At 43.0% G+C, this 23,632-nt stretch overlaps 1 protein-coding gene across 3 annotated transcripts; it reads right to left on the bottom strand.

The window, feature by feature from the left end:
* Positions 1–223: 223 nt before the first annotated feature.
* On the bottom strand, positions 224–17,119 carry LOC120048631 (probable ATP-dependent RNA helicase ddx6). 3 transcript variants are annotated; one of them, XM_038994733.1, is made up of 13 exons: positions 17,012–17,119; positions 14,334–15,402; positions 14,138–14,242; positions 13,890–14,019; positions 13,147–13,293; positions 10,703–10,797; positions 8,767–8,889; positions 8,445–8,573; positions 3,357–3,473; positions 3,159–3,222; positions 2,958–3,059; positions 2,605–2,816; positions 224–2,316 (listed from the first exon to the last, which is right to left on the bottom strand). In XM_038994733.1, the coding sequence occupies exons 2-12, from the start codon at positions 14,571–14,573 to the stop codon at positions 2,608–2,610; spliced, it is 1,461 nt and encodes a 486-aa protein (XP_038850661.1). In that variant the 5' UTR covers positions 14,574–15,402; positions 17,012–17,119; the 3' UTR covers positions 224–2,316; positions 2,605–2,607. The 3 variants fall into 3 exon arrangements, with proteins under 3 accessions (XP_038850661.1, XP_038850660.1, XP_038850662.1); XM_038994732.1 differs by lacking the exon at positions 17,012–17,119 and adding an exon at positions 16,495–16,677; XM_038994734.1 differs by lacking the exon at positions 17,012–17,119 and adding an exon at positions 16,585–16,663.
* Positions 17,120–23,632: the final 6,513 nt, after the last annotated feature.

Genomic DNA, 23,632 nt, shown 5'->3' with positions numbered 1-23,632 from the left:
GTCCAAACTTGACTGGTACTGTATATTGTGGTATCTTAAACGTTTTCCGGATTTATCATTAACACATCTGACCTAGCAAATGTAATGCATACATATAGCTAGTTTCACAACAGGCCTACGCCAAATAGGTTATGCATACTTCCCACAATGCAACTTGTCAAAAATACATGCACATAACATTCAGTGTGATGAACCAATACACATGAAAACTTAGACCCAGGAATGGAGAATCAGCAGGCCTTTATTTGATTCCTTCAGGTGCTGGCATTGACACAATTGGCACAAGAATAAACTTTGCTTAGCCATCCTCCTACCACTTTACAGCTCAGCAGGTGACCTCTGCCAACACAAGACAACTACAACAGGAGCATTACTCAAACCAAATGGATACTCAAACCAGTTGGATATAAATAAATTCAAATCAACAAGTCTACCATAGTCTTCTTATAGTTAGCCCTGGAGTACCCCTTGGCAAATACTGCTTCACTTACCCATTTTATAGCCTCGTCTCAAAGCTATTGCTCATTGCTGTGGGCGGCTGCTGTGCTGAGATTAACCAATTAATAACGTTTAACACAGACACTTGACAATGCTCAAATCATAAGTTCCATTTCAGTGTTCAAGTGCCTCGATTGAGGATAATTAACAATGGAATAAGTTAAATAAACTCCAGCATTTACAGGGATACTCCAGAGCCAGATATGGGGAAACAGTGCTCAGTATTGTAGGCTGTTTAAATAAGGGCTTACAGTACATGCATTACAATGGTCCCTGTTCTGTTCTGCTGGTGCTACACTCAATGCAGAGGCCAGCCCTCTGCTACATCTCTAATGTTGAAGATTGCAGGATCTGTTAGGGTTGTCGCTATAAGACAAGATTGTATTTGGCAATATTTTTATCCTTTTAAAAGTAGAACACTGTACTTTGGCCAATGAGAGTACTGCTACAATCTTCCCTCAACACAACCATTGCTCTGTCAGACTACCCAATATAGCTGTACGAAAGAGGAAAAATCCATTGCATAACAATTGAGAAAATGACTGAAATGCTGCGATTCCTCAATGACAATTGCCAGTATTGTAACAAATCAATTCTTGTGTTACAGATTAGGGCCCCCCCCCACCCTGTGTGACCATTCCTGCTCCCTGGCAAGCTACAGATAGATCTTGGGTCAGGTTTTCATCCCTAAATCCTAATATTAACCAATAGGAGAGGGGTTTGCAAAATTGACCTTAGATCAGTTTCAACTACTTCACATTAAAAACACTGAGGGGAGTTCTGGGAAGCTGAGAAAACAAGCACTGACTTGGTGAGCGCTAAAGAACATTACCAGAGAAGCTCTTTTTGGAACTGAACTTAAGCTACTTTCTGGAGCTCTGGTTCACACAGACAGATCCTTTCAGATGTACAGTATGAACACTGAGCGGAGGTTAGATTAAGGCACGCGAGTGAGTTAAGAGGAAGAATGTGAGAGATGAACAGAAGAGTCAGAGAGCGATAGAATAAGATGGCTGGCTTCAGCATGTCAACATTTGGGGGGGGGGGGGGGGGGGGGGGTCGGTAAGTCAGCGTATCTAAATAAAATGTTTACCCTGTTGACAGGCTCTTCTCCATGTCAGATTCTACTGCCATCATCTCCTTGTCGAAGGGATCTGTTGCCCAAAGAGTTACGGGTCTGTCTGGTGCTATAGCCCACTAAGGAGGCTGTAAAATAAGTAACAAATAAACAATAAGTAAACTAATCAACACTCATCATTGGACTCATCCGTGTGCGTCTGACAAAAACTATTCATGGAGGTGCCTTTCATGTATGACTGTAAAGTCACATTAGCACGAACACTTAAACAAACTTTTAAAATGTAGTTCTATTCGTATTTCAACCATGATAGCTTTCCCCAAACAGCAGTTAAAGCAGAGGGGGTCCTTTTGGTTTTTTGAGTAAATCCATATTCCCCTATCAACATGTTCAGCTTTGGTTTGGTTTCCTCGACAGTCATCTGCTCAGAAATAAGTCTATAGGAAGTGAACCTGACAAGCGAGGAGGGCCTTTTCAACAGGAAATTATGAAATGTGACTGTATAAGAAGCCACCACAGTGATACACTGACCATACAGAAAGACGGCAGACTAAGAAAATTGACAGGTTGGGTACATATCATGTTGGTTAACAAACTGACCACTGCTGTAAACATTACCCCAAAAAATAAAATAAACTGGAAGATGCATCCTGTAGAATTTTTTATATTCAGTCAAACTAATCTGAATGTCTGTGCGCAGCAGGGGATGGTGTGATGAATGCCAGACACCTCTTGTTCTCCTGGAAAAGAGACAAGGCTCCAGTTAGGGACTAATGTAATCAAATTGCAAAAGCAGAAGTAAAGCCAATTCAACAATCCTATCCACTGAGAATCTTTTATCAAGAGCTAGGCATGAGTGAACCGTTTCTCAGTTCAGGCCCTAATGCCCAAAATGATTTTGTTTTATGACCACTGACCAGCAAGGAGTCAAAGGACTCAACAGATGAAATAAACAAAGGTGAAATAACTACCCAGTCCTTTCTATGAGTAGTGGGAGACTTATCTCGGCATAAGTGGACAAACCTTACCGTTTATGCTGCGCTTAACTCGCCGTCCTTGCCTCTGATCTCGTCTTCGGCGTCTGGGTCGGCAGAGCGGAACTCTGCCACGTACAGGCCCTTGTCGATGCTGCCGGGGATGGGCTTAATGTCGGTCACCAGCTGGTCCTCGATGGACTTCAGGTTGAAGCGGTCCTCAGAGGTGATCAGGTTGATGGCCAGACCCAGGTGACCAAACCTCCCTGGAAAAGGAGGTGTTAAAATAGGCAACAGGCTTATATTTGATGCTTTATTTACCCAGGAGATAAGCAGATGGTAGCTGGAGGACATGTTGCCCGAGGTCTGATTTGACAACGTGATGAAAATGCAGTGTATGGTCTCACCTGATCTGCCGATGCGATGCAGGTACGTCTCAGCATTCTTGGGGAAGTCAAAGTTGATCACTACGTTCACCGCTTGGATGTCAATTCCCCTGGTGAACAGATCTAAGGAGGGAGGCAAGAGAATAATTTAACAATCAGTCTATCGGTTATCTTTTTTTTATCAACCAAGCAATCATTCAACTCAAGGGTAAAATACATTACCTGTGCAGACCAAGTTCCTGCAGAGTCCGTTTCTGAAGTCATGGAACACACGGTTTCTGTACTCCTGTTTCAAAGGCAAAACCAGTGCAAGGGTTAGCAAAACGTGGCTACACAAATCTACACACTAATGAGTCTAATGAGAAGGTATTCCATGCGGTCTACATCTAAAGTGCAAGTGGCTGGGCTGGCTGAGCTGACCTGCATCATCTTGGCGTGGATGTAGAAGCAGGAGTAGCCCAGCTGGGTTATCTTCTTGGCCAGCAGCTCAACCCTCTGTGTGGAGTTACAGAAGATGATGGACTGGTTGATCTGGAGCTGTTGGAGAACAAAAGACGCATTGATGAGACAATGTACTCATTATGAACGAATGGATGACCGAAACATCGCTTCCTGCTCTACCATTAGCCAATATCTCTACGACTGAAAGAAGTTTAGCTTCTCTGACTGCGTATGTAAAGGACCAGTTATAGAACACAAGTTTCCAACCCACCTCAAGAGTTAGTCTATCTAGCAAAACATGAGGCGATATCTCTGGGAGCTAAGGCTCCTTCAAGGTTACTCATCAAGCAGGTACAGTGCATTCGTAAAGTATTCAGACCCCATGAATTTTTCCATATTTTGTTACATTACAGCCTTATACAAACATTTATTAGCCCCCCCGCCCCTCAATCTACAGCAATACCTCATGATGAAAGGAAAAAACAGGTTTTTAGAAACGTTAGCAAACGTAAACATCGTTTTTTTTTAAGAATCACATAAGTTTTCAGACCCTTTACTCAGTACTTTGTTGAAGCACCTTTGGCAGCAATTACAGCCACGAGTAGGACACTACAAGCTTGGCACAAGTGTATTTGGGTAAGTTTCTTCCATTCTTCTCTGCAGATCTTCTCAAGCTCTGTCAGGTTGGATGAAGACCGCCCCTACACAGCTATTTTTTGGTCTCTCCAGAGATGTTCGATCGGGTCAAGTCCGAGCTCTGGCTGGGCCACTCAAGGACATTGAGACTTGTCCCAAAGCCACTCCCCTTGGAATGTTAACCTGCTCCAGAGCACTCAGGACCTCAGACTGGGGTGAAGGTTTTCAATTAGGATCTCTGTTCATCTTTCCCTCGATCCTGATTAGTCTCCCAGTCCCTGCCACTGAAAAACATCCCCACAACATGGTACTGTCACCACCATGCTTAACTGTAGGAATGGTGGCAGGTTTCCTCCAGATGTGACACTTGGCATTCAGGACAAATAGTTCAATCTTGGTTTCATCAGACCAGAGAATCTTGTTTCTCGTGGTCTGAGAGTCTTTTAGGTGCCTTTGGTCAAACTCCAAGCGAGCTGTCATGTGCCTTTTACAGAGGAGTGGCTTCCACCTGGCCACTACCATAAAGGCCTGATTGCTGGAGTGCTGCAGAGATGGTTGTCCTTCTGGAAGGTTCTCCCATCTCCACAGAGGAACTCTGGAGCTCTGTCAGATGGACCATTGGTTTCCTGGTCACCTCCTTGACCAAGGGCCTTCACCCCCAATTGCTCAGTTTGGCCAGGTGGCCAGCTCTAAATCAAATGTTATTGGTCACATACACATGGTTAGCAGATGATAATGCGAGTGTAGCGAAATGCTTGTGCTTCTAGTTCCGAACATGCAGTAATATCTAACAAGTAATCTAACAATTTCACTGCAACTACCTTATACAAACAAGTGTAAAGGAATGAATAAGAATATGTACATTTAAATATATGGATGAGCGACGGCCATGCCGCATAGGCAAGATGCAGTAGATGGTTTAGAGTACAGTATATACATATGAGATGAGTAATGTAGGGTATGTAAACATTATATAAAGTGGCATTGTTTAAAGTGCCTAGTGATAGATTCATTATATCCCATTTTTAATTATTAAAGTGGCTAGAGATTTGAGTCAGTATGTTGGCAGCAGCCACTCAATGTTAGTGATGGCTGTTTAACAGTGATGGCCTTGAGATGGACCGAGAAGCTGTTTTTCAGTCTAAGCTTTGATGCACCTGTACTGACCTCGCCTTCTGGATGATAGCGGGGTGAACAGGCAGAGGCTCAGGTGGTGGTTGTCCTTGATCTTTTTCGCCTTCCTGTGACATCGGGTGGTATAGGTGTCCTGGAGGGCAGGTAGTTTGCCCCCGGTGATGCATTGTGCAGACCGCACTACCCTCTGGAGAGCCTTACGGTTGTGGGGGGTGCAGTTGCCCTACCAGGCGGTGATACAGCCCGACAGGATGCTCTCGATTGTGCATCTGTTTTTGGTGACAAGCCATATTTCTTCAGCCTCCTGAGGTTGAAGAGACGCTGTTGCGCCTTCTTCCCCACACGGTCTGTGTGGGTGGACCAATTCAGTTTGTCCGTGATGTGTATGCCGAGGAACTTAAAACTTTGCAACTTCTCCACTATAGTCCCGTCGATGTGGATGAGGGGGTGCTCCCTCTGCTGTTTCCTGAAGTCCAAGATCATCTCCTTTGTTTTGTTGACGTTGAGTGAGAGGTTATTTTCCTGACACCACACTCCGAGGGCCTTCACCCCCTCCCTGTAGGCTGTCTTGTCGTTGTTGGTAATCAAGCCTACCACTGTAGTGTCGTCTGCAAACTTGATGATTGAGTTGGAGGCGTGCATGGCCACGCAGTCATGGGTGAACAGGGAGTACAGGAGAGGGCTGAGAACACACCCTTGTGGCGCCCCAGTGTTGCAGATCAGTGGGGTGGAGATGTTTCCTATCCTCACCACCTGGGGGCAGCCCGTCAGAAAGTCCAGGACCCAGTTGCACGGGGCCGGGTCGAGACACAGGGTCTCGAGTAGAGGTCGACCGATTAATCGGGGCCGATTTCAAGTTTTCATAACAATCGGAAATCGGTATTTTTGGGCGCCGATTTTTAATTTAAATATATATATTTTTTTTTACACCTTTATTTAATCTTTATTTAACTAGGCAAGTCAGTTAAGAACACATTCTTATTTTCAATGACGGCCTAGGAATGTTCTGCCTCGTTTAGGGGCAGAACGACAGATTTTTAACCTTGTCAGCTCGGGGGATCCAATCTTGCATTGATTACATTGCCTGCCTGTTAGCAAATGCAGTAAGCTAAGGTAAGTTGCTAGCTAGCATTAAACTTATCTTATAAAAAACAATCAATCAATGACTGTCATTGCTCCAATGTGTACTTAACCATAAACATCAATGCCTTTCTTAAAATCAATACACAAGTATATATTTTTTAAACCTGCATATTTAGCTAAAAGAAATCCAGGTTAGCAGGCAATATTAACCAGGTGAAATTGTGTCATTTCTCTTGCGTTCATTGCACGCAGAGTCAGGGTATATGCAACAGTTTGGGCCGCCTGGCTCTTTGCGAACTAATTTGCCAGAATTTTACGTAATTATGACAACATTGAAGGTTGTAGAATGTAACAGGAATATTTAGACTCATGGATGCCACCCGTTAGATAAAATACGGAACAGAATAAACGTTTTGTTTTCGAGGTGATAGTTTCCGGATTAGTCAAAGGTATATGGTTTAGAGAGAAATAGTCGACGCGTTATAATTCCTGTAATAACTTGCGGCTGAATTTGAAAAGGGTTCCTTCGTTATTTTACCGTTCATGTCTTCCATAGAGAATGTCTTGATCTACTTCAAATAAGGTCTGTGTTTCGTGCAGGCTTAAACCGCCTCGACGTTTTGATACCCTTGTAAATCTCACTAGGATAAGGTAACGTTTGTCAACATATTTTCATAAATCCACTCTACAAAAACATTTATCTTCGCTTATATTTAGCCAATATTGATCAGAGTTACCTTGTCCTATGGATATCTACAGTTATAAAGTTGGCACGGTGATGTAAGCCTACACGAAACACAGACCTTATTTTAAGTGAATCTAAAAATATCCTATGGAATAAATGAAGGAACCGCTTTTCAGATTTTGCTAGGTGTCATGGGAATTATGACTCCAACTTTGGTTGTCAATTCTTACCATGCCCATTATTAAAATAGTATTTCCTGCATATAGAAATGACAGTTTTTGTTTTCAACATTCATCACAGGTAACTTAAACTCTATTTTTATTCAAACAGTTGAGAGTATTTCCCGGGTGGCGCAGTGGTCTAGGGCACTGCATCGCAGTGCTAGCTGCGCCACCAGAGTCTCTGGGTTCGCGCCCAGGCTGGGCTGGGTTCGCGCCCAGGCTCTGTCGCAGCCGGCCGCAACCGGGAGGTCCGTGGGGCGACGCACAATTGGCATAGCGTCGTCCGGGTTAGGGAGGGTTTGGCCGGTAGGGATATCCTTGTCTCAGTATGTAAAATGTAATAAAATGTATGCACTCTACTGTAAGTCGCTCTGGATAAGAGCGTCTGCTAAATGACTAAAATTTAAAATTTAAAAATGTATTTGTCTCCTAAGCAGACTCTTCAGTATCATTGTCACTTCAGAGCTGTGTGCGTGTGTGTGTATTTATGTATTATATTAAGTTAAAATAAAAGTGTTCATTGTTCATTCAGTATTGTTGCAATTGTCATTATTACAAAAATGTGTGTGTATGATATATATATATTTAAAAAATATATATTTTTATAAATCGGCATCGGCTTTTTTGTCCTCCAATAATCGGTATCAGCATTGAAAAATCATAATCGGTCGACCTCTAGTCTCGAGCTTAATGACGAGTTTGGAGGGTACTATGGTGTTAAATGCTGAGCTGTAATCGATGAACAGCATTCTTACATAGGTATTCCTCTTGTCCAGATGGGTTAGGGCAGTGTGATTGCGTCGTCTGTGGACCTAATGACCAGTAAGCAAATTGGAGTGGGTCTAGGGTGTCAGGTGATATGATCCTTGACTAGTCTCTCAAAGCACTTCATGATAACAGAAGTGAGTGCTACGGGGCAATAGTCATTTAGCTTTCTTGGGAACAGGAACAATGGTAGCCCTCTTGAAGCATGTGGGGACAGCAGAATGGAATGAAAGACTCTAGGAGGAGTCTTCCATTTAAGAATGATGGAGGCCACTGTTCTTGGTGACCTTCAATGCTGTTGACATTTTTTGGTAACCTTCCCCAGATTTGACATTTTGACATTTGCTAAAGTGTATAAAAACCTGTTTTCGCTTTGCCATTATGGGGTATTGTGTTTAGATTGATGGGGAAAAAATAATTCAATACATTTTAGAATAAGGCTGTAATGTAACAAAATGTGGAGAAAATCAAGGGGTCTGAATACTTATCGAATGCACTGTACATAGCTCAACAAACTACCTCCACAGCTTTAGACAGACTCACCCTGGAGAAGAGGGTGTTGAGGCAGTGGACTTTCTGCCTCTCAGTGACGTAGGCGTAGTACTGGGTGATGCCCTTCAGCGTGAGCTCATCCATCAGGTTGATCTCATAGGGCTTTGAAAGGTGCTTCGCCTGGAGAGTGGGACAGGGGGAAACAAATCGCAATTGAGAGTAAAGACAATTCAGTTGTCAACTTTTAATTCAGACTCCTTTCTCTCATTGAACCTCCATGCACATCACCCCCTTGGTCTATCCAACCACCCCCTTGGTCTCCCCCTGTTCGCTCACTCTCTAGACCCCCAATCATCAAGGCAAGTCCTCTCACCATGAACTTCTGCACACTGATGGGGAAGGTGGCAGAGTAGAGTAGGATCTGACGACCCTTAGCCAGGAAGCTGATGATGTCTTCGATGAGGACCACAAAGTCCTGAGACAGCAGCTTGTCTGCCTGGAGAGGGAGAGAGTCAGGACACAGACATTTGTTGATGACCCAATTGAGTGCATCCTCAGCACATTAACTACACTGCTCAAAAAAATTAAGGGAACACTAAAATAACACATCCTAGATCTGAATGAATGAAATATTCTTATTAAATACTTTTTTCTTTACATAGTTGAATGGGCTGACAACAAAATCACACAAATTATCAATGGAAATCAAATTTATCAACCCATGGAGGTCTGGATTTGGAGTCCCACTCAAAATTAAAGTGGAAAACCACACTACAGGCTGATCCAACTTTGATGTAATGTCCTTAAAACAACCCAAAATGAGGCTCAGTAGTGTGTGTGGCCTCCACGTGCCTGTATGACCTCCCTACAACGCCTGGGCATGCTCCTGATGAGGTGGCGGATGGTCTCCTGAAGGATCTCCTCCCAGACCTGGACTAAAGCATCCGCCAACTCCTGGACAGTCTGTGGTGCAACGTGGCGTTGGTGGATGGAGCGAGACATGATGTCCCAGATGTGCTCAATTGGATTCAGGTCTGGGGATCGGGCAGGCCAGTCCATAGCATCAATGCCTTCCTCTTGCACGAACTGCTGACACTCCAGCCACATGAGGTCTAGCATTGTCTTGCATTAGGAGGAACCCAGGGCCAACCGCACCAGCATATGGTCTCACAAGGGGTCTGAGGATCTCATCTCGGTACCTAATGGCAGTCAGGCTACCTCTGGCGAGCACATGGAGGGCTGTGCGGCCCCCCAAAGAAATGCCACCCCACACCATGACTGACCCACCGCCAAACCGGTCATGCTGGAGGATGTTGCAGGCAGCAGAACGTTCTCCACGGCGTCTCCAGACTCTGTCACGTCTGTCACATGTGCTCAGTGTGAACTTGCTTTCATCTGTGAAGAGCACAGGGCGCCAGTGGCGAATTTGCCAATCTTCGTGTTCTCTGGCAAATGCCAAACATCCTGCACGGTGTTGGGCTGTAAGCACAACCCCCACCTGTGGACGTCGGGCCCTCATACCACCCTCATCGAGTCTGTTTCTGACCGTTTGAGCAGACACATGCACATTTGTGGCCTGCTGGAGGTCATTTTGCAGGGCTCTGGCAGTGCTCCTCCTTGCACAAAGGCGGAGGTAGCGGTCCTGCTGCTGGGTTGTTGCCCTCCTACGACCTCCTCCACGTCTCCTGATGTACTGGCCTGTCTCCTGGTTGCGCCTCCATGCTCTGGACACTACGCTGACAGACACAGCAAACCTTCTTGCCACAGCTCGCATTGATGTGCCATCCTGGATGAGCTGCACTACCTGAGCCACTTGTGTGGGTTGTAGACTCCGTCTCATGCTACCACTAGAGTGAACGCACCGCCAGCATTCAAAAGTGACCAAAACATCAGCCAGGAAGCATAGGAACTGAGAAGTGGTCTGTGGTCACCACCTGCAGAACCACTCTTTTATTGGGGGTGTCTTGCTAATTGCCTATAATTTCTACCTGTTGTCTATTCCATTTGCACAACAGCATGTGAAATTCATTGTCAATCAGTGTTGCTTCCTAAGTGGACAGTTTGATTTCACAGAAGTGTGATTGAGTTGGAGTTACATTGTGTTGTTTAAGTGTTCCCTTTGTTTTTTTGAGCAGTGTATTTCAAACAGAGCAGGTGGCAAAGTGGGGCTACGTTCACTTGGCTTATTAAACCAACAATATTATTCCATTAGCAAAACAAAATTAGCAACTACGGATTTTTCCACAAAAAATATACATTCCAGATTTCATAACATATGCCGCTTCAATAAAACAACCAGTAACGCTCACCTCATCCATCACCATCATCTGGACTTTATCCACTTTGGCCACGCCCTTCTTTATCAGGTCCAGGATCCTGCCTGGTGTGGCTATCACCACATGCACTGAGAGACAGGGGACGAGGAAGAGAAAAGAGTGAAAATGAACAGTAAGTACTAGGGATGTTCATCTTTCCCTTTTAAGACGGGTTGTTACGCATCTAGACAAATTGTCACCGATAAGGGTACAATACATTTTAGTTTGAAGCGATTCAGTGCGATTCAGTTTGATTAGAGGAACGTATTGATGCGATCCACTAACATCTGTTGCATAAACACATTCATTTTCCATTCTAAATTAAAATCTGCTGCAGATGGCGCTCATGAGCTTTTTAAGTTTAACTAGGCAAGTCAGTTAAGAACAAATTCTTATTTACAATGACGGCCTACCGGGGAACAGTGGGTTAACTGCATTGTTCAGGGGAAGAACAGATTTTTACGTGTCAGGCTACCTGCCACCCCTGGGTATCTCGGAGCTGGATCTGTCTGAGCTGACTTCTGTGTGTAAATGATGCATGTAGGCATCTGATCTGAGCCATAAGGAAAATCACCATCACCCACTAATGAATGTCATTTTTGCTGATTAAGTGTTAGAGCTAGTAATATATAAATACTTAACAAAAATCTACTATGACATAGCACAACTTTGGATTTCACCGGTCTCACAATCGGACCGTTTAGACCCCTGAAACATAACTCCGGACCTCAAAGCCAGATCCACAGCATTTTTCTGTTGTTCATTCTAAATGAGGGACTGATTTAGACCTGCGACACCAGACGTGTGCGATTAATGATCAGGTAGAACAGAAAACCAGCAGGCTCCGGATCTCGTAGGGTAAGAGTTGAATACCCCTGGTTTAGACCGTTTGGAAGTTGACGGACTCAGAGTGAGCTTGTTTTCTTCTCTAGCTTCGACCAACAGATAGAAAAAGTGATTGCCGTCTTCGTTATGAAATTATAAACTTTCACCATATATAGCTAAAAATGACAAATACAGATTGTTTTAAGCAAAACTACTGCTGATAGTGAACATGAACAATCAAAATAAAATCTAATGTATGCCCTGATCAGTATGTAGCCTACCCACCTTTTCAAAGGTGCATTTTATTTTTAACTAGAAAAATGTCATTGGTTGTCACTCAACTAATAAAGGCTAATATTGCACAAGCCATTTTACAAATGTTTGAATGCTGAAGGTGAGTCGCAGATATACCAGATCAGGAATAGACCTACCCATCGTTGGTCAGTGTGCGAAGCTGCACACAGGACGCAGATTGACCAGTCTACTGATATTGACTGGGGTTGTTGGGCATGCAAAATTACTTTTAGATCAATGACTGTCAACATAATTACATGCTTAGTTCAACACTAAGGAGAGGACGCAGTTGCCATAAAAGATTAGGTATTTCCGGAAAGTAGAAAGTAATTTGAGCAACAAAAAAAAAAAAAATTGATTCGGTGATTCGTAAAATTTGAAAAGATTCTGACAATGCATGTTACATTTGGATCGGTTTGGGATCCTGCGGATCAATGCACTCATACCTTAAACATTTGAATCAGGGAGCTATCGTTACAGCAGACAAAATAACTCATACACTATATACAAAAGTATGTGGACCCCTCTTCAAATGAGTAGATTCGGCCACACCCGCTGCTGACAGGTGTATAAAAACAGCCATGCAATCTCCATAGACAAACATTAACAGGAGAATGGCCTTACTGAAGAGCCCAGTGACTTTCAACGTGGCACCGTCATAGGATGCCACCTTTCCAACAAGTCAGTTCGTCAAATTTCTGCCTCGCTAGAGCTGCCCAGGTCAACTGTATGTGCTGTTATTGTGAAGTGGAAACATCTAGGAGCAATAACAGCTCAGCAACAAAGTGGTAGTGCTGAGGTGCATAAAAATAGTCTGTCCTCGGTCCAACACTCATTGTGGAGTTCCAAAACTGCCTTGAAGCAACTTCAGCACAAGAGCTGTTTGACGGGGAGCTTCATGAAATGGGTTTCCATGGCCGAGCAGCCGCACTAAACCCCAAGATTGCTTGGCATTGCGCATGGTGTCGGCTGGGGAGGTGTAAAACTCGCCACCATTGGATTCTGGAGCACTAGAAATGCGTTCTCTGGAGTAATGAATCAAGCCTCACCATCTGGCAGGCCAAAGAACAAATCTGGGTTTGGCAGATGCCAGTAGAATACCAACTGCCCCAAGGGAGGACTAACTCCATATTAATGCCCATGATTTTGGAATGAGATGTTCAACAAGCAGGTGTCCAAATACACTACATGACCAAAAGTATCTTAAACATTTGAATCGGGGACCAACCATTACAGCCCTAGTACGTACAGTAGATAAAGGCACATTGAGGATCTGCACAATGTGCTGTTGCGTAACACACGGGCTGAGTGGTAGTTACCAGTCTCGTCCAGACGCATGATGTCGTCCCTCAGGTTGGTGCCTCCCGTGGTGGCCATGACCTTGACCCCACCCATGTGCTTGCTCACCTGGATGCTGATCTGGCTCACCTGCAGGGCCAACTCTCGTGTAGGAACCATCACCATGGCTGCAGAGATGAGAGGAAGGAGAGAGAGGGAGAAATGGATAGAACAGAAAAAAAGGGGTTTGGGGAATGAGGGACAAGAGGAAAAAATCTCCACAAATCAATTGGAATAAATAACCTATAACTAGAGACCATTAAAAAGCCCAATTTCACTGACAAGCCAGTGCCTGAGCTCATGACCTAACTGAATGTAATTTATCCAACTCACTAAACTCAAGTGGCCTTGACATATTATGAATCTGTGGCATGCTGTTCCCTTGTGGACCAGATCTATTAGAGCACACTGTGTGGGCGTTAGGTTTGTGACACTAGGTCTGTCCATATGTCAGAGATTCCGTGTCCCACCAGGCGTACTGGACCGTTGTAATGTCCTCTCCATACACTGAATGTGTGCTTACTTGTGCATCAATCTAGTGAATTGTTCAGACAACTACATAGGGGTATTCACCAGTGATTACGTCACAATAGGCCAAATTAATCATAAAACATTAAACTCAGATTTCAGACGGACTTCGTACCAAAATTGATTTAAACAAGCAAATGAGATTACATGGATTGATGTTGAAAGGGTATTGAATAGCAGCTGGTGCAGTTCTCACCCTGTATGTGGTCCTTCTTCAGGTCTATCCTCTCCAGGAGAGGAATGAGGTAGGCTCCGCTTTTCCCGGTGCCGTTCTTAGCCCGGGCCAGGATGTCCCTTCCTGACAGAGCAATGGGGATGCTCTCCTCCTGGGGACAGAGACACACAGGGTGGTGAGAGAGACAGTTCCACAAACATCCGCAAACACTAACACACATTCAACAAAATTCCAAAAAAGTAATGGACAGAGCAGCAGAGGGAAGTCACCTGTACAGGAGATGGTTTCTCCCAGCCCATCTCAAAGATCCCCATCAGTAGCTCCCGCTTCAGGCAGTAGTCTTCAAACTCATTCCCCTTGGTTGATGTCACATCCTGGGGAAAGAGTAGATGTCAAGGTTGAAGCTAGGGTCATTATTGATTGATGGACTTGCTTTATTAAACTGAATGTGTCACTAGGACTTACTGATGTTCTAAATCTGCAGTCTTTCTGTGGAAGCTGCAGGCACTTCTTCCAGTCATCGCCAAAACGGATGCCCCCACTGCCCTGGGGAATGTTACCTCCCTTCTGGTGGGCATCTGGTTGTGGGGCAGTTGCCAGGGATCCTGATGTTAGTCCAACTGGCTTGAGTGGTCCTCTAAACTGCCCGTTGGGCTTGTTCAGTCCCATTATGGATGTTGGATTCTCCGTTCTTGCTGTAGACATGGCTTAGAGAGCTTTTCCTTCACAGTTTGTCAATTCCTTAGTCACTCACAGTGTAAAGCTAAACTTTTTTTCCCCTATCCAATGTTTCCTTAGATCTTGTTTTTCCACTCGTAGAACTAATGTCCTTGTGTTATTTAGTTCACAAAAAAAATAAAACCTTGTTTTCAGAATTTCTAATTTAAAGAATTTATGTATACACTTATACGTACAGCCCTCTTGAAAAGAAGAGTCTGGCGTATGAAAATTGTATATTTACAAGACGACGCTCCCGAAAAAGGGAGAAATTAGCATTTATATGAATAAATAGATCATATATCCGCTCAAAAAGACAAACCTTTGTGAAAGTGTTTCAGAATTCAAACATTAAAGTAAATTATCCTGAAGCAGTCTTATTCCTGGTGAAAATAGCTTTTTCTGAAGTCTCTTTTCCGTGTACAACAACCTGTAAAGTTTTTAATATCGTTTCTATGTTCAAAGACCTTTTCACCGTTTTTCCTGGACTGAAGTGGTCGTACGTTTCTTTGTTAGTCTCAAGTGCTTTTACATTCAAACAGACCTGTACTGTCCTCTGATTCACACGGACTATTCCTATGTTTTTCTGAGTCTTTCAACTTTGTGTTTTTTTGGTGTGTTATGAAGCAAAAAAATCGTGCTCTTGTCAACCACAAAAAAATTACTTGCACAAAACACTGAGGGAAATAGTTCCAACCCTTTGTGCTGTTCACTTTGACAGTAACAATGTGTGTTCTGCTGTTGTGCTCTTCTTTTGCTGTGGTAGATGTGGAGCTGACACACTCCTCAGTCACATTTGCATTCAACTCCTGGTTACCTGCACGAAAGCAACAATACATCATAAGGACAAATGCATCACAAATGAAAACTTGTGCCTGTGCCGCTATTGACTGTAGCTAATACTAAAAGGAAATTGAGATTAATTTACATGTTTAAATTATTGAAACCAATCTCAACTTCTAAACAAAACAACCACTAACTAGGACTGCACTTGAAATGATAGAATGTGTTTATTTCCAGAACGTGAGCTAATCGAGTCTAACGTTACACTTGAGCATTTTAGTTTTAACGTGTAACTAGCGAACTGGACATATTAGCAAGGTGTTTAGCTAGCTAGTTAGGTTACGTGTTAAAAATTGTCGATGTAAGAGTAGTTAGCTAACGTTAGTTACCAAGTGCAGTGGTCTGGGGCAAAAGCAAAGCAGAAAAACTGTTTTCAAAAGATCCAAAAAAATAAGTTACGAGTACACGTTAGCTACGCACAAGTTGGCTGTGCTAAAACACTACGATAGCTAGCTAGGACTGAGTTCAACAAAATAGTTTAGTTAACGTTAGCGCTGAGTTGGTGATCAGTGTACTCATGAGACAATTAACAAATTGATAGCCGTATGAGCAACCAACAGACCCACAATTGGTGTACCAGCAAACGTTAGATGGCTAACTAATGATTGGTTGTGTGACCACAGTAACGGTATGAAAACTTTACTTGGATAATTATCTACATAGTGGCATTAAATGCCAGGTAAAGTAGATTAGCTAAGCTAACGTAGCTAGCTAGAATTGTGTTAGTCAACTAACGTTAGCTAGCTAGCTAGCTGTGGCAACGTGTTAATCGAAGTTTTTGGGCTGAGATAGTTTGGCTGACAACTAGGAGGCTAGCAGTACCTTCACGACACATGTTCGAGCTGAGGCTAACGACTTAGATACAGTCGACAGATTTTAGAAAGTTAAATATGAAATAACTAGCTAGCACGTTTGCTTAGCAAACATTGCTGGTTAGCTAGCTATGGTAACTAACGTTAAGCGTAGGCTGACTGGTACACTCTCCTTCAAACATAACATTACTAGCAAAGGCAGCCGAGTAGCGCCCATGCACTATCAGCTACTTCAAACAAATACAACACGTTACCTTAATGTTCATCGAACGTCTTCTCTCGTTAACTTAATTAAAGCAATTTTCCCAAGTATTATGAAACTGTTTGTGTTTCGTGAAACCCACCGACTTGTCTCTCTATTGTCTCTTCTTTAAAAAACCGACAATTCAACATGGCCGCGCGCTCGCCTTTAGCTGGTTGTCTCTTTCGCTTTCCTACTGGGTCGTCATTAGTTACCACAGCCACAAAGTCATAAACCCCGCCCATTTATCTAATTAAAATATGATTTTAACCTGATAACTGTATGCCTAGCCTTACGGCAAATTCGTTATTTTTATGCATTTTTACGATATAACCCATTTTGACTTTGTGGCTGTGGTAACTAATGGAACCCTTCGTTCGTCTGGCTGCGCAGGTACATGAACTACCCAATCAGCGTGTCCTGTTTCGAACTCAAATTGTTTAGAGATATCTAGGTTCTTGGGACGTACTTAACGTAAAAAGTTTGCTTGCTTCCCGGGCGAAACAGTTCGGTAGAGTTCGTGCACATACCTATGTCGACATTTTGTGAGGTTTTTGTTAGTTTTGGACTTCGGTGAGGGTTTTTTCCGCTGTTCGGGCACACGACATTTTTTTCTGGAGGCAAGCCGAAGTTCGGAGCCGATGTCTACGCCCCTTCGTCGGTGATTGGTCAACAGTAGGGATTCTTCAATATAGTCTTTGTTGTTATTCAACCAGAGACGAGTCCTTTTATTGCACATTTTTTCATTGAGAAATACTGCACACAAAAAAACTTAGTTAGATGTACAATTGCGCAACTAAGATTTATTCGGTAAAAACGTCAACATCAATGACTGATTTCTTGTGATATCTTCGATTAGTTCTGACTATTTTGAGGAAGTGTAACTGGCTACGGCGTCGCAAAATGGACAAACAGTACTATTGCCATTTTTTTCACCTCGTTTTTCAAGCGAATGTCTTTTAAGGGAGTATGCTAGCACACTCGGTTCGGCTAGTCGCCAACAGAACTGAAGCATGCTTACGCATTTAACGCCTTTCCTAACCATTTTACATTTCAACTTCAATGGGGTAGGGACGTCCAAGGATTCTGCATAGTACAGACCATTCAATTAATGAAGTTAGGTAATGCGAACACATATCACACTCAATGCAAGTAAAATGTAATTTAAAAAACAAACATCACAACTGTAGGGTCATAACAAGGTGAACGAGTCCAAGCTTCTTCTGATAGGTGGCTGTTTTCATCAGGCCTGCGGCAGCCTTGTGTTCTCAGGAAACCAGTGGTATTCTCAGAACCTCAGATACCCAGGTGGGGCCCAGACAGGAGGAGTATGTATGAACTTGGGCGGTTTCCGCCTTCTGATAATGTCTGAATGGCACAACACTCAAAGCAGGTGTTAATACACACACAGACTTACAGTTTATCATAACACAATTTATTAACCCTTTAAAAGTGAGTAACCCCCTGAGACTCCATAAAATGAAAACACATTTCTCCTAACTGTAAAAGATGTACCTCTGAAAGTGGAACCTATATGCATGTATTTTGGAGCTGTAGAGAGATTGCCAGATTTTGGCAATCTATACATACTGCTGCACAGAAAATACTAGATGTACAGTTTGATATGACCCCGTGTCTCTATCTTCTTAATGCCCAGCAGGACTTTGTTCTTGATCCTGACAGAGAAAATTTGCTCATGACCATTACATACTTTGCTAAGAAATGTATTCTTCTATTGTGGGCCTCTAATACTTCTCCTACATTTAAAATGTGGATTGACCAGATTGTTGACTTTCTCCCTCTTGAAAAGCTCACTTATGACCTCCACAAGAGACAGCCCAAGTTTGATAGACTCTGGTCTCCACTACTCAACTATATTTCAAATTGGACAGAGTGAATGGGGGAATCAGGGAGATGAGCAGATGCGTGTTGTGTAAGGTGCTGTAAAATCTAAAAACTAATTATTGGCTCGTCATCTCAGCTAAGGCTGGAAATAGCTAATAAGAACCTTGATAGTGCTGCTGCAAGTTCTATAATTTAAATTTTGTTATAATTATTATTTGTGTATGTGTGTGTATATGTATATATGTATGTATGTGTATGTATGTGTATATATATATATATATATATATATATAAAACAATTTTGTATTATTTTATTTTTTTAAGTCACATCTGTGAATGTGGAATGTGTTTGGTTGGTTGATTGAAAACTTAATAAAACTTTAAATTGAAAAAAAAAAGTGAGTAACTTCATAAAAGAGGGGAATAGTTGAGTACCTGTTGTCTTCCTTAGTTTTTAAAATTTTATTTAACCAGGTAGGCCAGTCGAGAACAAGTTCTCATCTACAACTGCGACCTGGCCAAGATAAAGCAAAGCAGTGCGACAAAAACAACAGAGTTACATATGGGATTAACAATCGTACAGTCAAAAACACAATAGAATAATCTGTATACAGTGTGTGCAAATGAAAGAGGTAAGGCAATAAATTGGCCGATAATGGCGAAGTAATTACAATTTAGTAATTTACACTGGAGTGATATTCAGTTGAAGTTGGAAGTTTACATACACTTAGGTTGGAGTCATTAAAACTCGTTTTTCAACCCCTCCACAAATTTCTTGTTAACAAACTATAGTTTTGGCAAGTCGGTTAGGACATCTACTTTGTTCATGACACAAGTCATTTTTCCAACAATTGTTTACAGATTATTTCACTTATAATTCACTGTATCACAATTCCAGTAGGTCAGTGGTTTACATACACTAAGTTGACTGTGTCTTTAAACAGCTTGGAAAATTTCAGAAAATGATGTCATGGCTTCTGATAGGCTAATTGACATAATTTGAGTCAATCGGAGGTGTACCTGTGGATGTATTTCAAGGCCTACCTTCAAACTCAGTGCCTCTTTGCTTGACATCATGGGAAAATCAAAAGAAATCAGCCAAGAAAAAAATATGTATTTGTAGACCGCCACAATTCTGGTTCATCCTTGGGAGCAATTTCCAAACGCCTGAAGATACCACATTCATCTGTACAAACAATAGTACGCAAGTATAAACACCATGGGACCACGCAGCCATCATACCGCTCAGAAAGGAGACGCATCCTGTCTCCTAGAGATGAACGTACTTTGGTGTGAAAAGTGCAAATCAATCCCAGAACAACAGCCAAGGACCTTGTGAAGATGCTGGAGGAAACAGGTACAAAAGTATCTATATCCACAGTAAAACGAGTCCCATATCGACATAACCTGAAAGGCCGCTCAGCAAGGAAGAAGCTACTGCTCCAAAACCGCCATAAAATAGCCAGACTACGGTTTGCAAATGCACATGGGCACAAAGATCGTACTTTTTTGAGAAATGTCCTCTGGTCTGATGAAACAAAAATGACCATCGTTATGTTTGGAGGAAAAAGGGGGATGCTTGCAAGCCGAAGAACACCATCCCAACCGTGAAGCACGGGGGTGGCAGCATCAAGTTGTGGGGTTGCTTTACTGCAGGAGGGACTGGTGCACTTAACAAAATAGATGGTATCATGAGGAAGGACAATTATGTGGATATATTTTAGAAACATTGCAAGACAGCAGTCAGGAAGTTAAAGCTTGGTCGCAAATGGGTCTTCCAAATGGATGACGACCCCAAGCATACTTCCAAAGTTGTGACAAAATGGCTTAAGGGCAACAAAGTCAAGGTATTGGAGTGGCCATCACAAAGCCCTGACCTCAATCCCATAGAAAATGTGTGGGCAGAATTGAAAAAGCGTGTGCGAGCAAGGAGGCCTACAAACTTGACTCAGTTACACCAGCTCTGTCAGGAGGAATGGGCCAAAATTCACCCAACTTATTGTGGGAAGCTTGTGGAAGGCTACCCAAAACGTTTGACCCATGTTGAACAATTTAAAGGCAATGCTTCCAAATACTAATTGAGTGTATGTAAACTTCTTACCCACTGGGAGTGTGATGAAAGAAATAAAAGCTGAAATAAATAATTCTCTCTATTATTCTGACATTTCACATTCTTAAAATAAAGTGGTGATCCTAACTAACCTAAGACAGAGAATTTTTACTAGGATTAAATGTCAGGAATTGTGAAAAACTGAGTTTAAATGTATTTGGCTAAGGTGTATGTAAACTTCAAACTTGAACTGTATGTGCAGATGAGGATGTGCAGGTAGAAATACTGGTGTGCAAAAGAGCAGAAAAACAAAAACAAATATGGGTTGGTTGGATGGTCTATTTACAGATGGGCTGTGTACAGCTGCAGCGATCGGTAAGCTGCTCTGACAGCTGACGCTTAAAGTCAGTGAGGGAGATATAAGTCTCAGTGATTTTTGCAATTCGTTCCAGTCACTGGCAGCAGATAACTGGAAGGAAAGGCGGCCAAAGAGGGTGTTGGCTTTGGGGATGACCAGTGAAATATACCTGCTGGAGCGCGTGCTACGGGTGGGTGTTCCTATGGTGACCAGTGAGCTGAGATAAGGCGGAGCTTTACCTAGCAATGACTTATAGATGACCTGGAGCCAGTGGGTTTGGCGACGAATATGTAACGAGGACCAGCCAACGATAGCATACAGTTGCCTTTGACGGAGGGAGAGTGGCGGTGTCCTCAATCGTTGTTGGCGGAGGGAGAGGGGTAGTGTCCTCAGTCGTTGTCGGAGGGAGTGGTAGTTTATTTGTTTATTTGGATCCTCATTAGCTTGAACATGATCGTACATCTCTGGAGAGATCTGAAAATAGCTGTGCAGCGACGCTCCCCGTCTAACCTGACAGAGCTTGAGAGGATCTGCAGAGAAGAATGGGAGAAACTCCCCAAATACACAGGTGTAAAAGGTTGCGTCAATCGAATCTGGTTTCAGGATAAAATGTGATTCAAAGTCACCGAATATACTTTAAGTATTTTTATTTAACATAAGCTCAGAATGGTAAATGCAATTTTCGTATATACGGGTTCACTGTATCACCACGCAGGGTAAAGCAGGGAACTGACTAGAATAGTACAGACATTTTATTTTATACTGGGACAGAGGTAGTTCCAGAGTTGGCCTATCACAGTAGAGGCTTAGCGTGGTTTAAACTTGCTAGCCTATCGGTGGTGCCTAAGCTGGTCCCAGCCACACAGGATCCAGATATCCGGAAGTGTTTGTTGTGTAGCTGAGAATTTCCCATCTTGTCTCAACCTTGTGGTTAGCACATTCGACACCCTAGATTATCAACAGCTTTTCTGCAATCACGCTATGTTTTGTGATTAACATGTCCTATTTCTATAAGGCATATATTTTTGTTAAAAAGAGAACAAAACCATCCTTCACAATCTCCCTTTTTACACCCCTAGCGGGTGTAAATACTAAGAAAAAGATACCATCACGTTCAATGATCAAGACACACATACCAGGTTGTAGTTAAACCCGGGAACTTTAAACCCTTAAAGACCATTCAGAACACAGCTCTAGTTTATTGGTGTTTTTATGATTCCCCCTTTTGACACCCGCTAGGGTGTCACTCACCAAAAACAACATTATTAATTTTATAAAACATTATTGATATTAGAAAACACATTATTGATATTAGAAAACACATAGTAAAACATTATAAACCATCTGGTCCTCCCTGCTACACCTATCCTATACCAGGTGGGCTCCTTGCCACCCAGGAACTTTAAACCTTCATATAAGGGAGGACAACATGTATGTTAGTTTCATCACGCTGCTGTTTGTTAACTTTTTTCATTCCACAACCTCACCCACAGCAAACCAGGGGTCATCCTCAGTTAGCCCCATTTTTCTCCGGAAGTTAGACTCAGTGTCAGCATCTCCTTCCGGAGCCTCAAGCAATGGCATCATACCTGAAGCCCGTGCCACATCTGTAATAGATTTCTTCAAACAGGGTATGATGCAAGCAGCACAGCACATCAGCATAAGGAATACAACAACGAGGGTTAGAAACCCAGTAACCATCAATGCAGTGTACTTACCGAACCAGCCACCCAACCAGGAGAACAGTCCACTCTCCTCCCCTCCACTCCAGCCAAGCCTTTCATCTCCACTGATAGTTTATCTAGACCACTTAAAGCTTTCGAAATGCTCCCATCAGGGCTAGTATTATTAGGGATGAAAGTACAACATTGTTCTCCAAACATTTTACAGACCCCTCCCTGACTGGCAAGGAGCATGTCCAAAGCTAGCCTATTCTGCCTGGCAGTTCTAGAGGTAGCCTCCAATTGTTCAGCCATACCTGTGAGTACAGTGTGGGTGTAATTAACAAACCGCTGCTGATTGTAATAGATGTAATTTATCCAGGCAGTTTGTTTAGCATCAACAATGGCTGGGCCAATAATGGGCAATAGGTGCCAGAGGCCATCATTCCGGTTCAGAGCTTGGAATTCATGGGGGACCCCTATTGGGACCCCCAATAGGTTGGTGTGGATGTTGCCTGTCCCCTCGGACCAGGGCGCAGCGCGTTTTTGTCTCCTAAGAGGTTGATCCCGTGTATGTCCCCCTGGGTGGATCCTAGAAGCTGGTTAGCTGTAACTTCAATAATGGTTAGCGGTATTATTAGACTGGCTAAGGCGCACATACACTGCCATTCACCTTTCAGAATAGGTGTTAAGCGCCTGTTTGGTCCACATATCCACCATACGTCAGCAACGCCTCTAGTTTGGTTCAGCCCTTCAAATGGCCAGGTAGCATTAATGGTTACATTACTGATGCCATCAGCTTCAGGGAGCCGCCCATAGTCTATACCCCTACCTGTACCAGTGATACAGCTGTAGTTTCCCCCATATGCCTTAACACCCCACGGGGCCTTCTGGGGAGGAACCTCTGGGAACACAAGACTCAAAGCTCGACACAGGGTTGAGTTAGGTTTAACATGATAAAATCCCTCCAGTATACACATCCAACCTTCCCCGTTACCTAGAGCAAATGGGTGTGTTGCCAGAACAGGCCTGGCATGACCACAAATAACACAGTCCTTTATTAATTGTCTTAGCTGTGTAGCACATGTATGCCAGCCACATATTTTCCTTTCCTTCATATCCTGTTTCTGTGCCTAATTGATCACTCTCCGTAATATCTTTTACATTAATTACCTGTACTGGGTTCAATATTTTAGTTGGTGGATTTGGAGTTGGACCTGGAGGGGTGGAGTAGTTCG

Source organism: Salvelinus namaycush, chromosome 5, assembly GCF_016432855.1.
Source record: "Salvelinus namaycush isolate Seneca chromosome 5, SaNama_1.0, whole genome shotgun sequence".
NCBI classification, from domain to species: domain Eukaryota; kingdom Metazoa; phylum Chordata; class Actinopteri; order Salmoniformes; family Salmonidae; genus Salvelinus; species Salvelinus namaycush.
This window is presented reverse-complemented; position numbering and strand designations above follow the sequence as displayed.